Raw genomic sequence first — 23,371 nt, 5'->3', positions numbered from 1 at the left:
TTATTGGGCTTACAAAGAGTATTCGATCCGATCAACCTCCAGTATATGGAAATCCATTGACATCATAATTTTTCTACAGGAAATTTGCACAATGTCCTTTGTAAACAGAGAAGCACACCAAATTTCAAAGAAAACCATGATTGTATGAATGTACATCATGTCTAGATTTTTTTTTTGAACAAACATGTATTTTAGATGTTGACATTGCTGGCTTTCCATCATTGTAGATAATTGGATCAATCGTGACTCTTTTTAAGTCGGGGCCCTGGGGTTGCATTTTATCAACATTTTCACCCGACAAGTTGTCATATCTGACATCTCTCTCTGATTTTGATTGGCTGAGAGGCATCGTTCCTATGGTAACTGTAAAATCTGATAAGTCCTTCCATGAAACTCCCCCCGGTCTCTTGTTTACTACTCCTTACCCAATGTATGAAATGTACTTGTCTTTTATGTAAACTGTTCTTTTGTTAATATCCATTTAATGAGTGATGCAAAACAACTATATATTGGGGTGCAATAAAGTCAGTACTTATCATGTTATAATTTATATATAGTCATTGTTGTACAGGAATGAAATATATTTATTTTAAAAAGTGTTAGAAATGTGGTGTATTAACATTATATACTGCTTTATTCCATTTGTACATTATCAGACAGTACACATATTTAATTTTATAAAAATATTTTATAAATTCTGACTTTACACAGGATATTTTCACAGATCTCTCACTCATGACAATGGTCATTTCTGTGGCTTATATAAATTTGAATGAACACAATTTCCAGTATGTTAGAATAATACTTGTTTTTCAAGTAATTGATAATATAGTTGTCTTTGTCTTATTGATCAGACAATTGTGGATGACTGATAAGCTCAGTAATAATTGGTGTTGGAACAAACTTTAGTCTACTGTAGAAATGGCATTGACGTCATACATTAGCCAAGTGGATAAATGTGGAATTAAACTTGACACTAAGCTTGCCAAAATGAAATTATGCAGTAATAAATCATTTTTATATACTAGTAATTTTACCCACCTTTCATATTCTTTATCATGTTTTCTATTATCTTGCCTAAGGCACTTTCATTATATTCCTATTTCATATTAATTGTAGAAAAAAAATAGTCAATAAAATTGCCAACAGAATTTTCAGAATGACTGCCACCATTGTTTGGAAATGAAATTTGTTTTGCTCATGTTTATTTTTCTGAGCCATGGTGTTAAGAATGCCCGTCTCGCTTTGAAAGGTTTCATTGCTGTAATCATGTATACAGAAATGTCTTCAATCAAAAATCAGATTGTGTCAAAACCAAAATGACATGAACTCATATAATATCAGCGTTTCCTTGGTCCCGAGCTCTCACAGAAGAAACTAGTTGTCCTTGTATGCTTGATATCGTTCTTTGCTTGACCATCCATAGTGTTCATGAAAGAAGAGTAGTGAGTTACATTCATCAGCAATAGTGCAAGACCAGTCAATGCCCAAAACATTGTTCCATGAATCGATCATATTTGACAGGCACAAAGTCTCATTTCCAAGCACCTTTTGATCTCCAGTTCAAGAATTCTTCAAACTCTGCCTCATCTCCACTCTCATCAAGTTCATTTCCTCCTTGTTTCCTCTCTCCATCTTTCAATCTGTCTTCAGCCTTTGATTTCAGTTCATCTTTCTTGTCCCATAGTGTCTCCACTTTGGCAAAACATTGACTGGAAAATGAAGAGTACAGAACATAAGGAAAATTTTATCTGACACAATATCAATGAAAACATTCAATATTTATCATTTCCACTTTGGCATTTCAAGAAAATTACAATATCCTTCTTCTGGTGGAGAGAGGAAATTATTGATCAATCAATGTATTGGCATGATAAGAAAGTAAATTTGAACAAGAATTTAATACCTGATGATGTATATTCTGCAGCTTTGAAAAAAATAAATGGACATGGATGGAGCAAGGTGTGGAAATAATATTTCATTATGGCAGAGGGATGCCCCATTCCACACATGTCACAATGGAAATGAATAATTTTGTAATTCAAGTGCTAAAATTTATGATATCAACCACAATAAAACATTCGTGTTACAATTAGAGTCATTTGTAGAATGAAAAGAAAGGGCGAGAGATGTATACCCAATAAATCAGACCTAGCAGAATTCACGGACTGAAATAAATGAATCAATAAATCTAGGTCATCACATATGTAACAAAGTATGGAAAAGAGCTTACATTTGTTCATCTATTTCATCAATATTTCGTTCTGTCTGTGCTGCCTCATCATCTTCCTCTGCCAAGGTTTCTGACACCTGGGAATGAAAAACAATTTTTTTTCTTCATATCTGACTTAAATTCTTAATGAAATTATGAAAAATGGTTAAGGTTGTCACATACAATATACATACCTATTCAGATATATATTCAATTAAAAACTAAATAAAAACAGAAATTCCAAAGACTTATACGTGTCTTTATATAGAAAACTGTACAAATCATTCTTTGAAAAAAAGAAAGAAAAGAATTTTAAGGTGGTGGTGAAGCTGATGATGGTAAACTTATTATAATAATGATAATGAAAAAGATGATAGTGGTAGAGAAATTGTGCTGGTAAAGATGTAAAAGATGACAATGATGACAGTGATGGCATTGCTGTTCATGATGATAATGGTGATGATAATTGTTACCTTCATGCCAATATTTGATGTTAATGATAATGAGTGAAGAAAGTGATGATGGTAATGCTAATATTAAAGATGATAAAAGTGATGCCTGATGTGATGATGAAAATCATTGTGGTGATGAGTTGCAGGGGCTTCTATCACAATCTGCAATATATTATATTGAACAGGCAATAATTGGGATTTCCAGGGCTACATTCTTAGTTTCCAAGGCTATTTTGACCAGTTCGGGGGTGAAATCGCCCTGAGCCCCCATGTAATTTTTTTCCCCTGGTGATAATGATGATGGTGATGGAGGTGGAGGTGAAGGTGATAATGCAGGGTTCCCAGCTTTTGAAGAAAACAAAATTCCCTGATGAAGTTAAAAAATTCCCTGATAATTATTCAAATCCATTCGCAGTATTGCATGGATTCTAAGTTTTTGCAGTGAATTATATGCATTTTCAGTATAAAAACAATAATGCAAAACTAATAAGGAAAAAAAAACACCTTTACCAGTCATTCAATGGATGTTGTTTTAATATTTGACTAACTTCTGTGCTTTCGACTTTAGGGCCAATCAAAATTCCTTGATATTTCCCCTCATTTTAGGCATTTTTCCCTTATTTGAGGTATTTTTTAATCAAATTTCCTGATTTTTCCCTGACTGGAAAAAAGTAAAAAAATTTCCCTGACGGGCTGGGAACCCTGTAATAATGGGGGTTACCATAGTGCCAATAATAATGATGACAATGAAGAGAGGATGGAAGTAAACAATAATTAGGATGATGAGGTTAGTGGTAATGCGAATAATCATGATGATGATGATGATGGTAGAATTGTGATGATATTTATGATAATAATGGCTGTGGTGGTGATGATGAAGACGTTAATGATAGTGGAGATGGCGATGGTGGTGGTGATTGCATTGATGATGATGGTGGTGCTCTTCAGAAAGCACAACACTGACCTGTTGCTGTGTTTCCATCTCTTTCTGAAATTTCTCCCATTCCTCTTCCATTGTGTTCCTCACTTCTACTTTCCGTACCTAGATTAAAAAAAAGAATGTTATTGTATATCTCATGACTTCCCATTAATAAGTCAGATAGTTGATGAAAGAGACTATTTTTTCTCTTCATAGAAATAACAATGAAAGAAAGCAGCTCAATTCAATATGATAACATTTTGATAAATCAGAAGCTTTTTAATCAACCTTGCCAAAATCAAATTAAAAGGGGCTACAAAATTACTTAAGACTAAAAAGAAATTTGACTAGACTGGGTATAAAACAAAAGAAAAACATGACCTCCAACTACAGTTGACAGTTGAACTAATTTAAAGTTAATAATAACCAATGGTGTGTTGCAAGAAATTTCACACATAACTGATTATAATGTTTCAGTGAACATTGCAACTAAGCAAATCAATTAGTACTTTCTGTAGCAAGGAGCAGGCCAGCAATTGATTCCAAATTCACATTATTTGCAAAATGTATGGTTGATTTTCAGACCTAAAAATGACTTGCAATCAACTATTAATTTCTTGAAATCTTCACTTAGATTTGGGAAATCATTTGATACATGGAACTTGGAATCAATTAAATATGAGTTGATACCTTTGCATCCTGCACAGGATCATCAAAGAAACCTTCTGGAAGAACCTCTGACATTGGCTTACTGTACAGAAAAAGAAAATAAGAAAACCTTGAATTGGATCTGAAGATCTCAATGATTATGCTATCACAATTCATGTTGAAATACAAAGATACAAGAGGTACAAGCTCTAGGGGGTAGGACTAAAATTATTCTGGGTAGGGAATAAAGGGATGTGCCTCTCAGGAGTTTGAATGGCTATACTACTTAAAATAAGTTTTTACTATCAATGGATACATTTGCATTATTGTTTTGTGGTTCACAATTACTGAATTTATTTTTATCCTCGAATAGAAATGAGCTTGAAATAATGTGTCTGATTATATATAGAGTGCACAGGTCAATTCTTTTCGAATTTCTTAAGAAAATTGCATTTTATTGAATTTAAAATCATATACCTGGTAACATACAGGGGACCTGTTCACATGTGCTGTCACAAAATTAAAACTTAAAAGACCCATAACTCTGTATTTCTTTGATGGATTTTCATTAAACCAAAATTTTCTCTATCATTCTCAAAAACATTTTGAAGTCAGGGAAAACATTATTTGCATTATATGACTTAAAGATTAAAAACAAAAATAACTTTACATCACAAGATTTACTTACTTGGTCAGGTCCTGTTCCTCCTTTCCTGAAGGCTCTTCTGATGCATTATTTGAGGAAGCACTGCTGTCAAAAAAGTCTGCAAATAGAATTTTGAAAAAGCATTTTTAATGTCACAAGACTTGCTAAAAAAAGGACACCCAACAAAATGTAATTACTGATCCACTATAACAAGTATGATACGCTGGTGTAAAACATTTATTTCTATCCCTTTCACATACAAAATTTGCTTTGTATTTACGTTGAAGGTCATGATGCAAAACAAAAATGGTACAAGTGCAAATCATTGCATCAAAATATTTGGATAAATTTTAGTATGTATCATTATTCTGTTCAAATTGTTATATTTGATACCACACCTGGAATTCAAACAAAAATATATTTTTTTGTAATGTGATTAGATTCACACCTGCTGGAAGTCCCGATGGTATGACATCATTTGACCTCTTGACCTGTGATGATGATGTACTTGATGTAACCGTCTTTGATGTGGATGTTCTTTTAGGATTGTCAAAGAAGTCTGCTGGAAGTCTACAAGGATAGAAGCATAGCAGATTTAAATAACACAGAGAACACATAACTAAATTTGATTTCACAAACACATACACATGTAGTAAAGTGTTTTTAAGTTCATGAAGAGGGGGGCTTTTACTACTACCATTATGAAGAACTGAGAGAAAAAAAAATCAATCCCCTTTTGATGAATTATAATTACAAAGTAAAATACAATGACGGAAAATTTTTTTTATAAGTGATTCAATTAGAATTGCAGGATTTAACACAAAAAATTACACAATACATAATAAATGTATTAAAAAATATCAAACTGTTTGTATATTAAAGAAGGGACATTGATTATCTTTAAAAAATAATTTAGATAAATATTTCAAGTTTCATGTTTTTTTCTTTGAGCTACTATTATGCAGGTAAACTGTAAAGTGGAAGCACTACATTGCTATTCCTGGGTATTGAAACTTACTTGTCTTGTGGTGTTTCTTCATTGTCTGATTCCTCAGATGAAGAGTCATCATATGGCAGACCAACTAGATATCAAAACAGAACAAAATAATGAAATAACATATCATAATGTACTATCTAGGTACATATTACTGGTCTGTCGGGTAAAGGGTTTATGTACAATTCCCATTTTGAATAAATTCATTTCTGAAAAATATGGGCAAAGAATAAGAATTATCCATCAGCTGTGTATTAAATCAATAAAGCTCAAAGAAACACTTCTACTACAATCTACTGGATGCCTGATCATGAAATTCAAATAGAAACAATGAGGCTGCATATGTTCGGGCAGGCAAATCTGTCACTGTCTTTTTGATGAAGCTTAATGTTATTAATGTTGATAGATGTATTTTACTTGAGATGGACATTGACACTCCAGCTTTATTTTTATTTACTGTATGCACCAAGGGTGATTTCCCCTTCATGACAAGAATCATTAATCCTCTTAACTCAAATATAGTGAGTTTCAGTCCCTCCTTCAGAAAAAAAATCATGAATCCACTGCTTGTTAGATTTTACAATTTCTTTGTCTGGCAACCTAAACATTTCAAATTTAGTGTCATACTCATTTTTGTATTTACTTTTATCATAAACTACTAATAATAACATAAACCTTTCATAGCTACAGATAAGTCCTCACTTCTTGGTTTCTTTAGTATGCCTTTGACAGGTTGTGCAGTAGTATCCGGTTCTGCCTTTCGTTTGATAGTAGTGGTTGAAGGCTGCGGCACTGGTTGAGCGTTACTTCTCACAGGGTGTGTACTAACTACTGTACTGCCAACTTGCTTTCCAGTCTTCAGCAATAACACATTCTGTGGGAGAAAAATGTAATGGATTTCACACAACATCTTTTACACTTTTCTGTATTTTTGATCAAGGATTTCAAGTAATTCTGATCACCCATGATAATATATGAATGCACATGTAGGTGGATCAATAAACAGCAGTGTCAATGACTTGTAGAGTGCAGCATATTGAGCTGGCCACTTACATGTACGATTTTCAAAATGTGGATTTGTAGAGTGACAACTTGCTCAAAGACATAGAGGCCGTTCTCATTACGCTTTCTGAAACTAGTTTACTGGAAACCGATTCAGGAAACCACTTTGGAAGATCGCTTTTCTAGCGTTCTCACTTGATCACACAAAAGTGATTTTCAAATCACTTCACGTAAAGCGCTCTTGTTGCTATGGAAACACTCTCAGTGGGGTGACAAGTTTCGTGCGAAATTCGAAACCGCAGCATAGGCATTCTACACCTGTCATGTGGAGTAGCGCGCTCAAAATGTGCGAAGATCGTTTTCCGAAGAACGGTTGTGTCCTCACGCTAAAACCAGTTTAACGAGGCAAAGCGATCTTGAAAACTACATCGCGAGGATGTTTTCCAAACTGGTTTGGAAGATCGCTTCCAAGACCGCTTTGACCGTTCTCACTACGCGTAACTAGTTTCCACTAAACTTGTTTCCAGTAAACTAGTTTTAAGAACGTAGTGAGAACAGCCTCATACACCCCCTCCCTTCATCATCCAGTTTAATAATAAATGTAAATCAATATAAAAAAAAATTAATTTGAATTTATATAAAAACAAACTGACTGCAACTATATTCATGAAACTTTATGCATACAAATAAGGGATTGTTTCTGGAATACTGAATCATGAAAAGCCTCAAGTAAAAAAAAAAGATGAATAATCCTGTAATTGGGTGAAAAAACAAGTTATTTGTATTATAATCAAGAAAAAATATGGAAGATGATACAAAATAGAAAGGAGGAGATGGGGGAGAAGAAAAAGGATGTGGAGAAATAAAAAAAAATTAAGTATCCGTATATCTTACTTACATCTTTATGTTTCTTTCCTTGAATATGAGCTGTCCACAGTATTTCATTCTTCACCTGCTGACTGCAAACTACACAGATTAACTGACCAAGGTTGTTATATGTATGTCAGTGTTAAGGAATAATTTAGTTCTTAACAAACATTCAGTTTGACCTTTATAATATATGGGTCATTTATCAGACATCGAGAAAAAAATAACAAGTGGAATGCCACTGGCCGTCTCACCTGCATCACGCGATTCAACAGTGCTGACTTTAAAACTACTATAACACGCAAAAGATGTTCAGTGATACTTGGTTACTCTTATTTCCACCTTTTATGAACTAGACCAATACACTTACAGAGATAGGATGGTAATTCAACAAGTACCGGTACCCCCAATGTGGCCAAAGTTCATTGACCTCACAGACCTTCGACCTTGATCATATGACCTGAAACTTGCACAGGATATTCAGTGATACTTGATTACTCTTATGTCCAAGATTCAAAAGTCAGATCAATAAACTTGCAAAGTTATGAAGGTAATATACCCCCATTATGTCCAAAGTTCATTGACCTTGGTCATGTGACCTAAAATGCGCACAAGATGTTCAGTGATACTTGATTACTCTTATTAGTGCGGTACGGTGTGTCATCCCGTAGGACTAGCGTGCCAAAATTGATTTTTTGGTTGTTTTGGCTTCAATATTAAAGGTCCCCTTAGACCAAAAACGATGGGGTTCAAATTTTCAGACCCCTCCTTCCCTTTGTGGGGGGTCCTTTTTGGCGCCATATTGGCCTGTACAAAGCCCAATAGGATAATCCATTGTTTTCAACCTTATTTCTCACTTTTCTTCGCCAATTTTATTTTTAAGTTGTCTCAGGTGTACAAGAATGAATATTTGACGATGTTGTGATGTCAATATTTTTTCACTTTTGCCGTACGGGGGGCGGAATTTGCGAAAAATGACCCCAAATTGTAAAATATTACCCCAAAAATATAATTTTCCCCCTTTTTGGCACTAGAATTTGGACAAAAAGATTACAAAATGAAGTGCATATGTCTTGTTGTACAGTCCAATAACAGAGGAATACATCACATGTAATTTATATGATTATTCTTGGTAAATTGATGTAAAAGTCACCCCCATTTCAGGATTTTATGCAGTGAAAACCTAACTACAACACTAGAGGGCGCCATAACTTATCATGATGATATTAGTACGGTATATCATGACACAGCTCCTGCAGGATTTTTGTGCCAAAATTGTTTTTTTTTTTATTCACTTGGGTCCAATCTATCAGGAAATGATAGGGTTCCAATTTTCCCCACCCTCACCCACTGCCTGGGGGGGGGTCACCTATATCAAGACCCACTAAAATCAGGAGAATTAGTACTTTGCGCCCGGTTGAAAAATGAATTGTTTTATGGTATTTTATCATCCCTAGACAGCTACAATGCCTATATCTGAAGGCTTCAAGTTAGACGAGAATCCTACCAATCATATCCCCTACTCCCGGGGGGGCCACTTACATTGACGAGTGGATACCATGCGGGACCAAAAAAACATGTAAAAAGGATGTCTTTTTCACGATAGGGCATGTTACGTACGTAACGTGATAAGGGTGTCAAAAACACGAAAATTATGAAAAAAGGGTATCTATTTCGCAAGGAAAATTACGTGTTTAGGGTCGAATTTGGGGGGATGATTAAACATAAATGTTTTATAAAGGATGTCCTTTTTGCCCCAACACTTCGTGTTTAGAGTCCGATTTGCGCGAGGTGTAGAAGGTGGGGTCGTACTAAACCAAATAAGGTAAAGCCGACGACTGAAGGACCCGTAACAATAAAACATTCCTGTACTTTTGTTTAGGGGTTCATTTCAGGAATATTTGCCAAGAGTATCGATTTGTTTCCTATACTTGTTAAGGGTAGGGTTTCACACGCCAGTACTTGTTAAGGGGTGCATTTTCAGAATATGAAAATTACGTGTTTAGGGTGCTTTTCGAGACCCCATGGTCGCGCATGGTATCCACTCGTGAATGGAAGTGGCCCCCCCGGGCCCCTACTCCCCCCCCCAACTGACTGGCATACAACTTTCACCATTCGGCCACTCGTTCTAGAGTACAATTTACAATTAAAGGACTTCAATTCGAATTGTCAGTTATATACTTCTCGGCTACTTTCCAATTACTGCATGATAGACAGAAAGAAAACATAAAATATATTTTTAGCCCCCCACACACACGCACACACACACACACACATGCACATAATCATTATTAAAATAACATGTGATGTTTAGAGAACTTTCGAACTTACATTGTTTTTCAACAGTTTTTAGTACTAATCAGGGAAAGAGGTTATTTTCAAGAAAGTATCCAAGATGGCCACCATTCACTTAAAATTAATGAATACGACTCACTCCTTATCCACCCTAGAATCCTAATTAGTTTCATACTCCATGGTCTAGGAGTTGAAATAATTTGTTGACACAGGGTAGAGTAAATAGAAGGACCCCAGGATACCTGGAAAATATAAGATGGCATCAAAAAAGGCTGCCGTGTGCTAAAAATCCGCAATTTGATTCAATGATTTTAAGGGTGAATTAGTAAATTGGAAAAAGTTACAAGGACAGTGAGTGGTCTGGTGGGTCCAAAAATCCATGATGGCTTCAAAAAATTTATTCTGAAATGGCTGCTAAACTTAAAGTAGACATAGCTGATTTCATATCGTCCATGGAAATGTGATTTTGATGTTTAATTTTAAACCACTGGTTTGGGTCAAGTAATATATAAGGATAAGTTACAAGGACAGTCAGTGGTCAAAGATGAATTTAAAAAAAATGATCTTTAAATGGCTGCTGATACTTAAAGCGGACATAGTTCATTTCATATCGGCCTGGGAGATATCAGGTGGGTGTTTTATAAAGCTGTTCGTAAGATAAGAACGACTTTAAGAACAACTGGTGATCCTTTCTTTTGGTAAATGGTATACACCTTAGGCAATGGTTTAGCGCGTAAGAAAGGATCACCAGTAGTTCTTAAAGTCACTCTTAACTTACGAACAGCTTTATGAAACGGCCCCCAGTTTGCTGCCTAAACCAATGGTTTCAAGGGTCAAATAAGACATTTGGATAAGTAAATAAGGGCTGTCAGTGGTCTGCTATGTCAAAAAATGCGATATGGCCTCCAAAATGCAGGGTCTAAATTGACTGTGGTTCTTAAAAGTAGACCTAGTTCATTAGAAATGCACATTGTGGATTTGATTTTGGTGTCTACACTAGAGTTTAAAGGATCAAGTATTGTTCCAAGTTGAAAGAACAATCGGATGTCAAGTTTAACAAAAATCCAAGATTGCTTAAATGACTGCTATCACTTAAAAGTGGATATAGAACATTAAACATACACCTGGGGATATTATTTTGGTGTCTACACTAGTATTTCAGAGTTGAAATTAAAAATATTTATTAAGGACTGGCTACAATGACTATGCAGTTATCCATTTTGCCTTAAAATCCAAGTTGGCTTTTAAAAATGGGTTCCAAAATTACTATTGTTATTTAAAAGTGGAGACATTATTCAAACAATACCAACCTGTGAGAAATATTTTGGTACCTACACTTAAATGTATGGGATAAGTTATCATATTGATTCATGAGTTTGTAATAGCACCCATTTGATTTTTTTTTAATCTACCATGGATTTCAGACAAAATGGAAAACTAAATATCCTTGTTATTTGTTGAATGTATTATATGACCCTTTATACCACCATGTAGACATCCAAATTATTCCTCACATATTAATATTGTATGAACTCTGACCATTATTAATGAGTTTTAGGAATCATTTTAGATGCCATTTTGAAAACTTTCTTGGATTTTTAGGCAAAATGGACAAGTGCATATCTTTGTAACTAGTCGAAAGTATCATTATAATCATGAAACCATTGAGTGGACACCAAAATCATATGTCCTTGGTGAATTTTAAATGAACTATGTCCATTTTTAAGTAACAGCATTCACTTTAAACTCAGATTTCTTCACGCCATCTTGGATTTTCCGACATAGACCAATGACTGTCCTTGTTATGATAATATTAAAGGAGAATGAAACCATTGGAACAAGATAGCTTGTGTGAAAACAGAAAAATCAAAGAAACAGATCAACAGAGAAGTTTGAGAAAAATCGGACAAATAATGAGAAAGTTATGAGCATTTGAATATTGCGATCACTATTGCTATGGAGATAGCAAATTGGCAATGTGACAAAGATGTGTGATGTCACTGATGAACAACTCTCCCCATTACTTTAGTATATATTTCACTTGAATTGCCTCTTTTATCACATCTATCCATAGATCATGTGTTCTTTCTACATGAGGGCATGTAATACATATTTTTTAAGAATACATAATGGATAAAGAGTTTGTATCATCGTAAGAAAAAGCAAAAAGAGACATTTTGAGGGTATTCTATAGTCCACCAAAGGGAAAGTTGTTCATCAGTGACATCACACATCCTTATCGCATTGCCAATGGGAGGATCTCCATAACATTAGTGATTGCAATATTCAAATGCTCATAACTTTCTCATTATTTGTCCGATTTTTCTCAAACTTTCTTTATTCTTATTTTTTTATTTTTGTGTTTCTACACAAGCCTATTTGTTCCAAAGGTTTCATTCCCCTTTAATAATATAGGTGTATTTACCTAGGGAAGCCACTTCAGTTCTAAAAACTGTTCTCCAAGCGGGCCTTGCCATTATTATTACGCCTGCCTTAGATGGGCTGCCTAGGCGCTCTAGCATTCAAGGAATTTCTTCTCGCATTCAGGGAATTTCTTCCTACCGGGTACCCATTTGCCTCACCTGGGTTGAGTGCAGCACAATGTTGATAAATTTCTTGCAGAATGAAACTATGCCATGGCTGGGATTCGAACCCACGACCCTTTCAAAGTCAAAAGACCAATCCACTGGGCCACAACACTCGAACGGTTGTAACTAATTTTCTGACTTTAAAAATCATGGTTTAGACTTCAAACCATATTCTTGATGGATATTACATGTCCACTTGTAACAGTGGCTATTTTATGCTCTATTGTTTAACATATATACTCGACCAACGACTCTCCTTGTAGCTTATTCTAATGTATTATTAGACTCACTTTTCCATGGTAGTCACACACATTCATATTCCCAGATATTGAACAAACTTTATCGGTTTTTCAAGAAGCAACAGCAATTTCAAACTCCATTTTTGGAAGCCATCTTGGATTTTTTAACATACCGGACCACCGACTCTCCCGGTATGTTGCGTCCAAGATGGCCTTCAAAAGTTAAATAAATAAAAAAAGGAAACGGTATTCTTGTCCCAATTTTGATCGTTGAAACCATGGTCTAGACACCGATTCCATCTATCTCAGGTATATAAAATGTGCTATGTCCATTTAAAGTATCAACAGCCATTTTAAACTCCATTTTTGGAAGCCATCTTGGATTTCTGGGTCCTTGTAACTTTTCCCGATTAACTTCTTCACCCTTAAAAATCTTTGAATAGAAATCAAATTAAGGTCACTTAAGTAACAAGAAAAAAAGAATCCAGGATTTTTTTATTTCTAGCCTAAGGCAGTCATTTTGCCCCCCCCCCTGGGGGGGGGGTAGAATCAAAACAAATTAGATGCCCATACTATGAATCGACATTGGAAATAATTGCTCTTGAAGTGCCTAGAATTTTTTTTTAGGGAAGTGCTTATCATAAGTTATGGCGCCCTCTAGTGTTGTAGTAAGGTTTTCACTGCATAAAATCCTGAAATGGGGATGATTTTTACATCAATTGACCAAAAATAATGATATACATTACATGTGATATATTCCTCTGTTGTTGGATTGTATAACAAGACATGTTCATTTCATTTTGTTATCCTTTTGTCCTAATTTTAGTGCCAAAAAAGGGAAAAATAATATTTTGGGGGCAATATTTTACAATTTTGGGGCATTTTTCGTAAAGTCCGCCCCCATATGGTAAAAGTTAAAAAACATTGACATCACAACATCATCAAATATTCATTCTCATACATCTCAGACAACTTAAATATATAATTGGCGAAGAAAAGTGAGAAAACAATTGGGCTTTGTACAGGCCAATATGGCGCCAAAAAGGACCCCCCACAAAGGGAAGGAGGGGTCTGAAAATTTGAACCCCATCGTTTTTGGTCTAAGGGGACCCTATTGAAGCCAAAACAACCAAAAAATCAATTTTGGCACACTAGTCCTACAGGAGCTGTGTCAGTGACATAACGTACCACACTATATGTCCGAGTTTTATGAACTAGACCAACATACTTTAAAAGTTATGATGGTAATTCAACAAATACCCCCAATTCGGCCAAAGTTCATTGACCCTAAATGACCTTTGACCTTGATCATGTGACCTGAAACTTGCACAGGATATTCAGTGATACTTTATTACTATTATGTCCAGGTTTCATGAATCATATCCAAAAACTTTTAAAGTTTTGATTGTAATTCAACAGATACCCCCAAATCGGCCAAAGTTCATTGACCCTAAATGACCTTTGACCTTGGTCATGTGACGTGAAACTCATGCAGGATCTTTGGTGATACTTGATTAACCTTATGTCCAAGTTTAATGAACTAGGTCCATATATTTTCTAAGTTATGATGTCATTTCAAAAACTTAACCTCAAAAACTTGTAAGCTATGACCATTTCAACCACCAAATAGCATTACAGCTACAACTCTGTAGTCTGTTCACAGCCACAGAACATTGATTTTTCACAATTAACTGGATCCCCTGAATTGTGTGATTTGTGTCTTAGTGAATGCCTGGATGTTATTCAATAAATCAAAATTGTAATTGCCAAGACCTTGCTTCTATTTCTGTCATATTCACATTCACTAAAAATGATATTATCATGATCATTCCATAACCATCATCTCTTTATACCTTATCTCAATATATAATGTAATATAAAGTGTATAAATTGTAATTGTTCATGATGACAACAAATTTTTCTTCTTTCAGGTGTGAAATAATTTGTCTGTTGATATACTGAAGGTATGGATGTCAATCATTACCAAACACTTTTCATGAATTCAATCATATCAAACACATTATTTTCATAAATTCACCATACACGAATACCTACAAAATATAAATATGTAACAATTTTTTTGAAATTGTTTTTCATTTTTATGATATCAGCTTCCAATGGGACCCCTCATTGCATGTGAAATATTTTGGTCACTTGAAAAAGGTATTGTTACTCGCATTACCGAACATGTGTTTTCTATGGGAAAAGTTGAGAAAACAAAAAAATCACTGAGCTATTTTGACCATTATTATGAGAATATAAAGACTTTCAAAATGTGTTTTTACCATTTTTCATCAGCTTTCTATTCAAGTTCTCTTTGGAAGGATGTTGCTAAGTTTCTAGTGTATGAAATTACTTTCTGACACATATGATACGCATGTTCATTAATACAATCACTCACTAGATCTACACAATAAAACCCATTATCATATCTCTGAGAAAATGACATTACATTGATTTTGTTTCTTCTTGTATATGATGTCACAATAAAAAATAAACTTTTTAAACCTTTAATGGATTTTCTTCAAATTTGCACCAATATCTCTACTATTTTTTATCTTTTTTTTACAATAAACTATTTGTCAGGATTAAAATGGTGCTCCAGGCTGAAGATATTTTTATTTCAATAAAATTCACAGATTTTAAATATCGGTAATTGCAACATTCCGGTGAAACAGTACTAGGCATGGCTTCATGAATCATCATTAGTTGGGCTGATGTCATATCCCCACTTGTTCTTTTGCATCTTATCATATCAAGGTTTATTCAAATTGTTCTACCATACTACCAAGAACTAAAACAATGAGATTGACAACTGATTAAGTGCATTACTAGTTTGTTGCTGTATTACGAAATTCTGTTTTGAAGAAAAATTAATAGATTAAAAATGTTTTTTATTACATAATAAAATTTAAATACTGATTGTAAATAATTATACAGCTCATCGAAGCTACGTACACGTACGTCATATCGAAGCGGGTTCAAGGGTCAAACCTATTGTATTGCAGTGTTTACAATCCAGGATACATGACATCGGTCTGGTAAGAAACCTCTCATTTATCTTTATTTTCGGGGGAAACTATACCTTTATAAAGTAAGTGTATAAATGTATGCAATTAAATAAAATTTTGGTCTATAATAGGACCATTTTTGTCATTTAATGTCAACAAAGCAAGTACAATAGGCAGGGCTCCACACTAACCTATTTTTTCTACTGGTCCAACCTATTCATGTCGGACCAGTAGATACCCAGTTTTTCAAATTTTTACTGGTCCGAACGTAAAATCTACTGGTTCCAAAAAATAAAGAAAACATTTAAAAAAGGTGCAAGTTTATTTTTCTAGCCTTTTGTTACCCCCCCCCAATAAAAAGAAGGAATGAAGGACAAAAAGAAAGCAAGACAGAAACGAAGAAAGAAAGAAACAAAGAAAGGAAGGAAGGAAAAAAAAGAATAAAAGGAAGGAAGGAAAGGAAGGAAGGAAAAGAAATAAAAGGAAAGAAATAAATGAAGAAAGGGAAGGAAAGAAGCAAGCAATGCAAAAAGAAAGAAGTAAAAGAATAGATGAAAGGAAGAAAAAAGACTGAGAGACAAAGAAAGGAAGGAATGAAAGAATAAAGGAGAGAAAGGAAGCAAGCAGTCAAAAAAAAAGAAAGGAAAGGTAAAAGAATAGATTTAACAACTTTTAGGGAAAAGGAAAGAAAAAGACAGATAGAAGAAAGGAAGGAATGAATGAAAGAGAGGGCTGAAAGGATGAAATGAAAAAAAGAAAGGGTATGATGGATAAAAGAAAGGGTATGATGGATGGAAGAAACAAAGAAAGTAACGAAGAATGAAGGAAAGAAAAGGGTAAAAAGAAGGAATGAAAGAAAGGATGAATATATGATGGATGGACTCAAGAATGAGAGAAAGGAAGGAAGGAAGGAAGGGAAAGGGAAAGGAAAAGGAAGGGAGGAAGGAAGGAAGGAAGAAAGAAAGATAAAAAAGAAATAGAGAAAAATATTTTCTATAAGGATAGAAAGAATGAAAGGAAGGAAGGGAGAAAGAAAGAAAGAAAGAAAGAAAGAAAGAAAAAAAAAAAGATAAAAAAGAAAGAGAAAAATATTTTCTATAAGGATAGAAAGAATGAAAGAACGAATTAAAGAAAAAAAGGAAAATAAAAAAGAAAAACTTTAACAAAAAATGAAAGAGAGGGAAGAAACAAAGAAAGATTGAAAAGAAAGAAGGAAAGGAAGAAAACAGAGGAAGAAAGCTCCATGTAAAACCATCATCATAAATATTTTATCAGTATCTTTTTGGCTCAATTAAAGTAGCTATGAAAGAAAGTCAGAAACCAAGTGTATCAACACACACATAAATGCATATGTGGGGCTAATATGTATTCAGACGATGCCACCCGAAACCCGATCTGTTTGAACCAAACAGAAGTGAAAATTTTTCCTTTTACTGCTTACAAATGACAGAGTTACTCCAATTTTTAGGAAATATGGACATTATAAGAGCCTTTCATGAGTATGAACCGTGAATTTTGACAGTTATGTGAGAGATTTCTGCCAGAGTTTAGCCAAGTTTCGTTCGCGCAGCCAGTAGAGAATTTACCATGTGGATCGTGTGGCTGGCTAGCTACATGTACACTGTATCTACATGTACTCTAGTAATACTTGCGTGTGATTCATTCTGTGTGTATTCTGTGTGTGAATGACAGAATTTGTCGGGGGGAAATGGTTTGCAGTGAATTTGACCATTTCTGGAAAAGTTATTGGTCCAACAATGGTTTTTATTACTTTTTATGTCGTACCCTTAAAATCGTGCTATTTTCGGAAAAATTACTGGCCCGACAATGATATTTTTTACTGGTCATGTCGGACCAGTAAATCTTCCTATTTCTGAAAATCTACCGGCCCGACAGCGATTTTTACCGGTCTGGGACCGTCGACCGCCGCTAGTGTCGAGCCCTGCAATAGGTCTGACCCTTGAACCACTTCATTATAATATGACATACCTTCGATTAGTGATGTTACAAAATGCCGTTTTGAAGAACAATTTATAGATAAAAATTATTATTCAACACTAAAATCTAATACGTGATTATGAATAATTATTATAACTATAACAATTATTTATAATCACATATTAAATTTTAGTATTCGTTTGCAATGTATTTATTAGGTTAGCAAGAAAATCACTGCAGAACTTACAAAAGTTTATTAATTTTATTGTCTCTGCTTTGTCATCTGTTGGTTATTTGACGAAAATTTGTCACTTTTAAATGTATTTACTACATTTAATATTCTGAAATATGAAAGATCTTTCAAGTGGGGCGGCCCAAATGCGCGTGAGTGGAGTCCCAGTTTCTTAACATGGGTAAGTATTGCGGTGTCGCCTAGAGTGATAAGATACATGCTTTTCTCAGAAAGACTTCCATATGTCCCCTCCACTAATTAAAAAAAAATGCTTCTCCAAAACCCCCTTCTTTCTTTTTTTTCTTCTTACTTCCGGTGGGAACTTGGATTCAAACCTCTCGCCACTTGTTCACTGCTACCATCTGGCCTGTGGAGAATCTACAGGTAGGACTATGGTATGCCAATGCCTGTATTGAGCACACACTTTAAGAGTTAAAATGTCACTTTTGTGACCAAGATTACTAATTTCCATACAGATTTAATTTATTTATCATTAGTAACTTGGGAATAATTTTTGTATTCACCAGAGCGCTCAAAAACTTGAATTATGGGCATATTTTGTGTACGCCCTCTATTGGTGGAAAGTAATATGGCAAGAAAATTTTCATTTTTTGATCTCTATTTTTAATTAAGAAAAAAATGATATAAAGAATCAAATTTAAATAAGAGCCAAGCTGTACAAATAACAGGTCTAATGGAAACTGTCAGTGTAAAAAAATCAAACATTTGCCCCAAAGAAAAAGAGAAAATAAGCCAAACATTGCCACCCTTATTTTGCCACACATGGAGATATAACTGAGAACAAGGTTATACAACCTTGTTCATTGAATGAGTGCCTCTCGCTGCAGATCGAAGCATCTCCAGTCTGTCGCCTTACTCACTGAGCTAGCAGGAATTGTTGAAAGTAATGGATTTCATAACGGTTATCGTGTGTGTGTGTATTTGAGTTTTGTCAGATGTGTATCAATCAGATATGATTGTTTACGTCTGGGACCGACCTTTAACGTCACCATCCAAAAGACGTGACCAGGGCTCGAACCTCTGCATCAATTTGTAACTTCCCCACAGCTTGGTTGGATTACAGGTGCACGCCACAACGCCCAGTGTATTCAACCGATATTACGACTAGTCTTCTCTCTAAGAGTATTGGGTATTCATTTTTCTGACTTAATAAACCGATGCCATGATTGGGGATTACACATTCGAATTTTTGACGAAATTAAAGCCATATTTTGGTATCTAGATCTAGACCTATCCAACTTTTCCTTCTTAAATCTCTTAGATATATGTTAGATAATTCTTGATAAACCTTCTCCATTTTTTTTTTCAATTTTAGTGGAGGGGACATATAGAAGTCTTGCCCTTTTCTCAAGTAAAATAAAAATAGTAGCTAAACCTAAGGCCAAGTAAAATAAGAAAGTAGTTGATCGTCCTCGCGCGCATCACTTTTGGCCGCCGCATGAAAATTTTTGCTATTTACTATTTTCTAAAAAAAAAAAAAAAAAAAAAAATTGTGTTGTTTCTCGTCCTCGCCATCTTCCCTTTTTAATTGCAGCATCAATTTTCTTGTTATTAACTATTTTTATGGCTGCTGAATAACGAAAAAAATCACAAGATTACTCTGGGATCTCTCTCGCAACTTCAAAAACAATTGCAAAGTCGATATCGCCGTAATTGCAAGAAAGAAAAAAATTCTGATTTGTTTTTGTATAGGAATTTTGAAGATACCATCATAAATTAGCAAGGAAATAAAGTTTGCAAACTCGGAAAAGATCGCGGATTTCTTCATTTTTAGTGCATTTTCGGGGACCCCGCTTACTGAATCTGAACTAATCCGTCGCATGCTCTGGAAATATGGCGCAGAAAATATCAATTCTAATGACGTAATTTGTATTTCAGCGGGGTTTTTTGGTGAGTGATAGCACCTGTACTTAGATGTGTGTTACGGTGATTGTGTGCTTGTGACTCAGTTGGGAGAACTGCATGTGTGCTAGGATGATGTGATTGACTGTGCTGGCGTGACATGTGAATTTGTGAAATGCATTGAATTTTCTGGCAAGTTTTCTAATGTCAGGAGGCAATGCATCGAATATTCAATGAGGGATTTAATATTCAATATCAATTTTTAAAATGAATAAAAATTGAGCAGTAGTATTAAACATTATGTAAACGAACAAGCACCCGAAAACTGCGATGCGAAACCATGCCCAGAGCTAAAAATGAGATTGGCTCTGGAAAATTGAACAAGACTCCATGACAATAAAAAAGACCCCACCATGCATTTTTTTACCCTTAAATAAATTAAAATGTTTAAATTATTCACTTGACATGAACATTCTGTTTGACAACAATACAGTACCAGTATACATCAGTAATAATAATATAATACATCAATAGATTTTTATTGCACAATACTATTTTAACATTTTCCATAGATTTCCAATCATTCGTAGATATTTATACATATATAATAATATATATTTCTAATCATTCATTATTACTATTGAGCATACATCAATCACATAATTCGAGCTTGACATGGCCTGACAATCATTTGAATAAAAAATAGCAAAAAAATAGTAAATAGTAAGGACCTCCCTCATCACTGATATCAAAATTCGGACCGAGAAAATGTCTCCGTGTTCTTAAAAAAAATAGTAAGATAGCAAATAGCAAGGACCTCCCTCATCACCGCTCTCAAAAAACCCGGACGATCAACTACTATCTTTTTTTACTTGGCCTAAAGTAACACCGATCAAATGACTAACGTATACCTTAATAACATGGGACTACAATAATTCAAGACGGTAATAGCTCTAGCTCTAATAATGGCCGAATTTATTAATTTCTTGCCTGACATACTATTCAAAAGGATATTTCGCTAATGGTGATTCAATTCTCTTGACATTGCTTTGCTTTGCAGCCTTTTGCTGTCTCATTAACTCCCGAAGATCTACTTTCTTTTTCCCACTGGAGGCTGCCATTTTATTTCAGAAAGGACTATCGCGAACAACGAGAAAAATGCGCCATCTGGGGGTGTTTCATGAAAGCTGTCAGCACTGACTAAAATCAGTGCCGATTATTTCCATGGGCGGAAATCCCTGGGGGACGTCCCCCCAAAAAAAATAGTAGGGGGGACACAATATCACATGTCCCCATACTATTTTTGGTCTTTTATGATGGAAAGAAATACATCATTCAAAATCGGAATAAAACATGTATTTTGGACAAGATAACTTAACTTTTTGGTGATTACTCAAATTTTTTGCTTGTCACAAAATTTGGTGGTAAATTTTAACATTTTTGTACATGGCTGCTCTCATTCTGAAAAAAAATCCACTCTGCAATCAGCGGCCATGTAAGGCTAGTTTGGATTTTTTTTTATAAGGATCAAATTTATTATCAAAGCATAATATCTTATTTTATAGTAGGCCCTAATTAATCTTAACTTTAAGTACCGGTAATTTTGAAGTAAAGGGTGGATTTGCGTAATACATTCGCTATATGTTTGATCACGATATCATGATAGTTTTTTTGCATAATGTTAAGCCTATGACTTAAACATTGTTTCTATATTTCATTTCATTTGCCCATGTGAAAACTTTTCAAAAAATAATAATCTTTTGCAACAAGGTCCATCATCTAGAGTAGGCCGACTGACTAGGCCTCCTGGAAGCCGCAGCATTCCTTCACAATTTCAAATTGGGATCGAAAGCAAGTTGCAGAGGGTAGCTAGTCCATGCATTTTTAAGAGGAGGGCTCAAGCCTGGGACTATTTGGTGAATAAAATTACATTACCCAGCCATCTTTATCACGATGCCCACACCTTTTCCTTCCACATTCCTCTGCAAATCACAGGGGTATTCAACACCTGTCCCTATATTGTTACCTTTAAATGTATATAAAATAAACCAAATATGGAAGTCTTCGCTCAAAGGGGAATGAAACATTTGGAACAAGTAGGCTTGTGTTAAAACAGAAAAATCAAAGAATAAGAACAAAGAAAGTTTTGAGACAAATCAGACAAATAATGAGTTATGAGCATTTGAATATTGCAATATGCTATGGAGTTCCTCCTATTGGCAATGCGACAAGGATGTGTGATGTCACATGTTAACAACTTTCCCTTTGATGGACTATAAAATGCCCCTAAAATGTCTCTTTTTGCTTTTTCTTATGGTGATACAAACTCTTTATCCATGATGTATTCTTTAAAAATCTGTATAACATGCACTCCTACAGAAAAAAAAAACATGATCTACTTATAGATGTGATAAAAGAGGCAGTTTAAGTGAAGTATATACTAAAGTAATGGCGAGAGTTGTTCAGGAGTGACATCACACTCACACATCTTTGTCGCATTGCTGATGTGACGGTCTCCATGGCATTAGTGATTGCAATATTCAAATGCTCATAACTTTCTTATTATTTCTGATTTTTCTCAAACTTTCGTTGATCTGTTCTTTGATTTTTCTGTTTTCACACAAGCTATCTTCTTTCAAAGGTTTCATTCTCCTTTAAGATAAAATTCACTCATTCATAATTTCAAAACTGGTCTAACAGTTTGGTAAGGGTTTGATAAGGGGCATTGAATGGGTTATCATCTAACATTCCATCTTGACAAAAATATGGTGACTGTTCAATTTTCTTCATTCAATAATTCTCTGTAATCATTTGTAGATTACATTTAGAGCCCTCTCAGTATAAGTTTTTATTTTTTTCTTCAATCACTCATATAGCATCTTGATACAAAAGAATCCCTGCTGAACCTGTACCTTCAAATCTCGAAAACATATACACAAATACAAATATCTGCATAGGAAGAAAGTACTTTTATTCATATGAAGGCAAAATATATCAAATCTACTAAAATTAACAAATACTTCAGAAATAATTGGGTCATTTTAATAATCAATCAGCATATTATATTACAAGATATAATTGGGTATTGTTTCAATCTCATACAAACCTTATCTCCATTTCATCAGATAAATTCAAAACTACTTTAATCAAGTTTAAATCCAATTAAGATTGAATCAAATAACTTCTGAATGTTGACATGGTAAAGGCTTTCATGTGAACAATGTACTACATACACATTCCCAATTTGTGCATTCTAAATACCGTGGCATTTATACCCAATTACAGTCACATACTCCGTGTATACAGCACACTGAGGACATAAATAGCATGCTTTTCCACAGTACTGTTCATTCTCCTGAGGACAACAAGAACATACTTGCCAAAATGCAGAAGTTTGGTGGCCCTTTTCATGACCAAACACATATGCCCAAGAAAGGGCTTGTGAAGACAGTAGGTCTATGCATT

At 34.5% G+C, this 23,371-nt stretch overlaps 1 protein-coding gene across 1 annotated transcript; it reads right to left on the bottom strand.

Moving 5' to 3' along the window:
• Positions 1–1,390: 1,390 nt before the first annotated feature.
• Positions 1,391–21,072, bottom strand: LOC121410637 (zinc finger protein 830-like). The gene is made up of 10 exons (XM_041602855.1): positions 20,921–21,072; positions 7,772–7,871; positions 6,574–6,745; positions 5,896–5,959; positions 5,326–5,447; positions 4,920–4,995; positions 4,274–4,334; positions 3,629–3,706; positions 2,234–2,310; positions 1,391–1,712 (listed from the first exon to the last, which is right to left on the bottom strand). Exons 1-10 carry the CDS (start codon positions 21,025–21,027, stop codon positions 1,535–1,537), a joined length of 1,035 nt encoding a protein of 344 aa, XP_041458789.1. The 5' UTR covers positions 21,028–21,072; the 3' UTR covers positions 1,391–1,534.
• Positions 21,073–23,371: the final 2,299 nt, after the last annotated feature.

Source organism: Lytechinus variegatus, chromosome 3 (genome assembly GCF_018143015.1).
Source record: "Lytechinus variegatus isolate NC3 chromosome 3, Lvar_3.0, whole genome shotgun sequence".
NCBI lineage: Eukaryota > Metazoa > Echinodermata > Echinoidea > Temnopleuroida > Toxopneustidae > Lytechinus > Lytechinus variegatus.
The sequence above is the reverse complement of the archived record's forward strand: the minus strand, read 5'-3'. Positions and strand labels throughout refer to the sequence as shown.

Bases quoted from the DNA above. Each gene is read 5' to 3' on its own strand.
- LOC121410637 (XM_041602855.1), bottom strand. From the start codon at position 21,027: ATGGCAGCCTCCAGTGGGAAAAAGAAAGTAGATCTTCGGGAGTTAATG. The intron at 5,448-5,895 runs GTAAGTTTCAAT...CTATCCTTGTAG, and splicing joins GAAGAAACACCACAAGACAA to ACTTCCAGCAGACTTCTTTG. The intron at 4,335-4,919 runs GTAAGTAAATCT...TTTTCTGTACAG, and splicing joins GAGGAACAGGACCTGACCAA to TAAGCCAATGTCAGAGGTTC.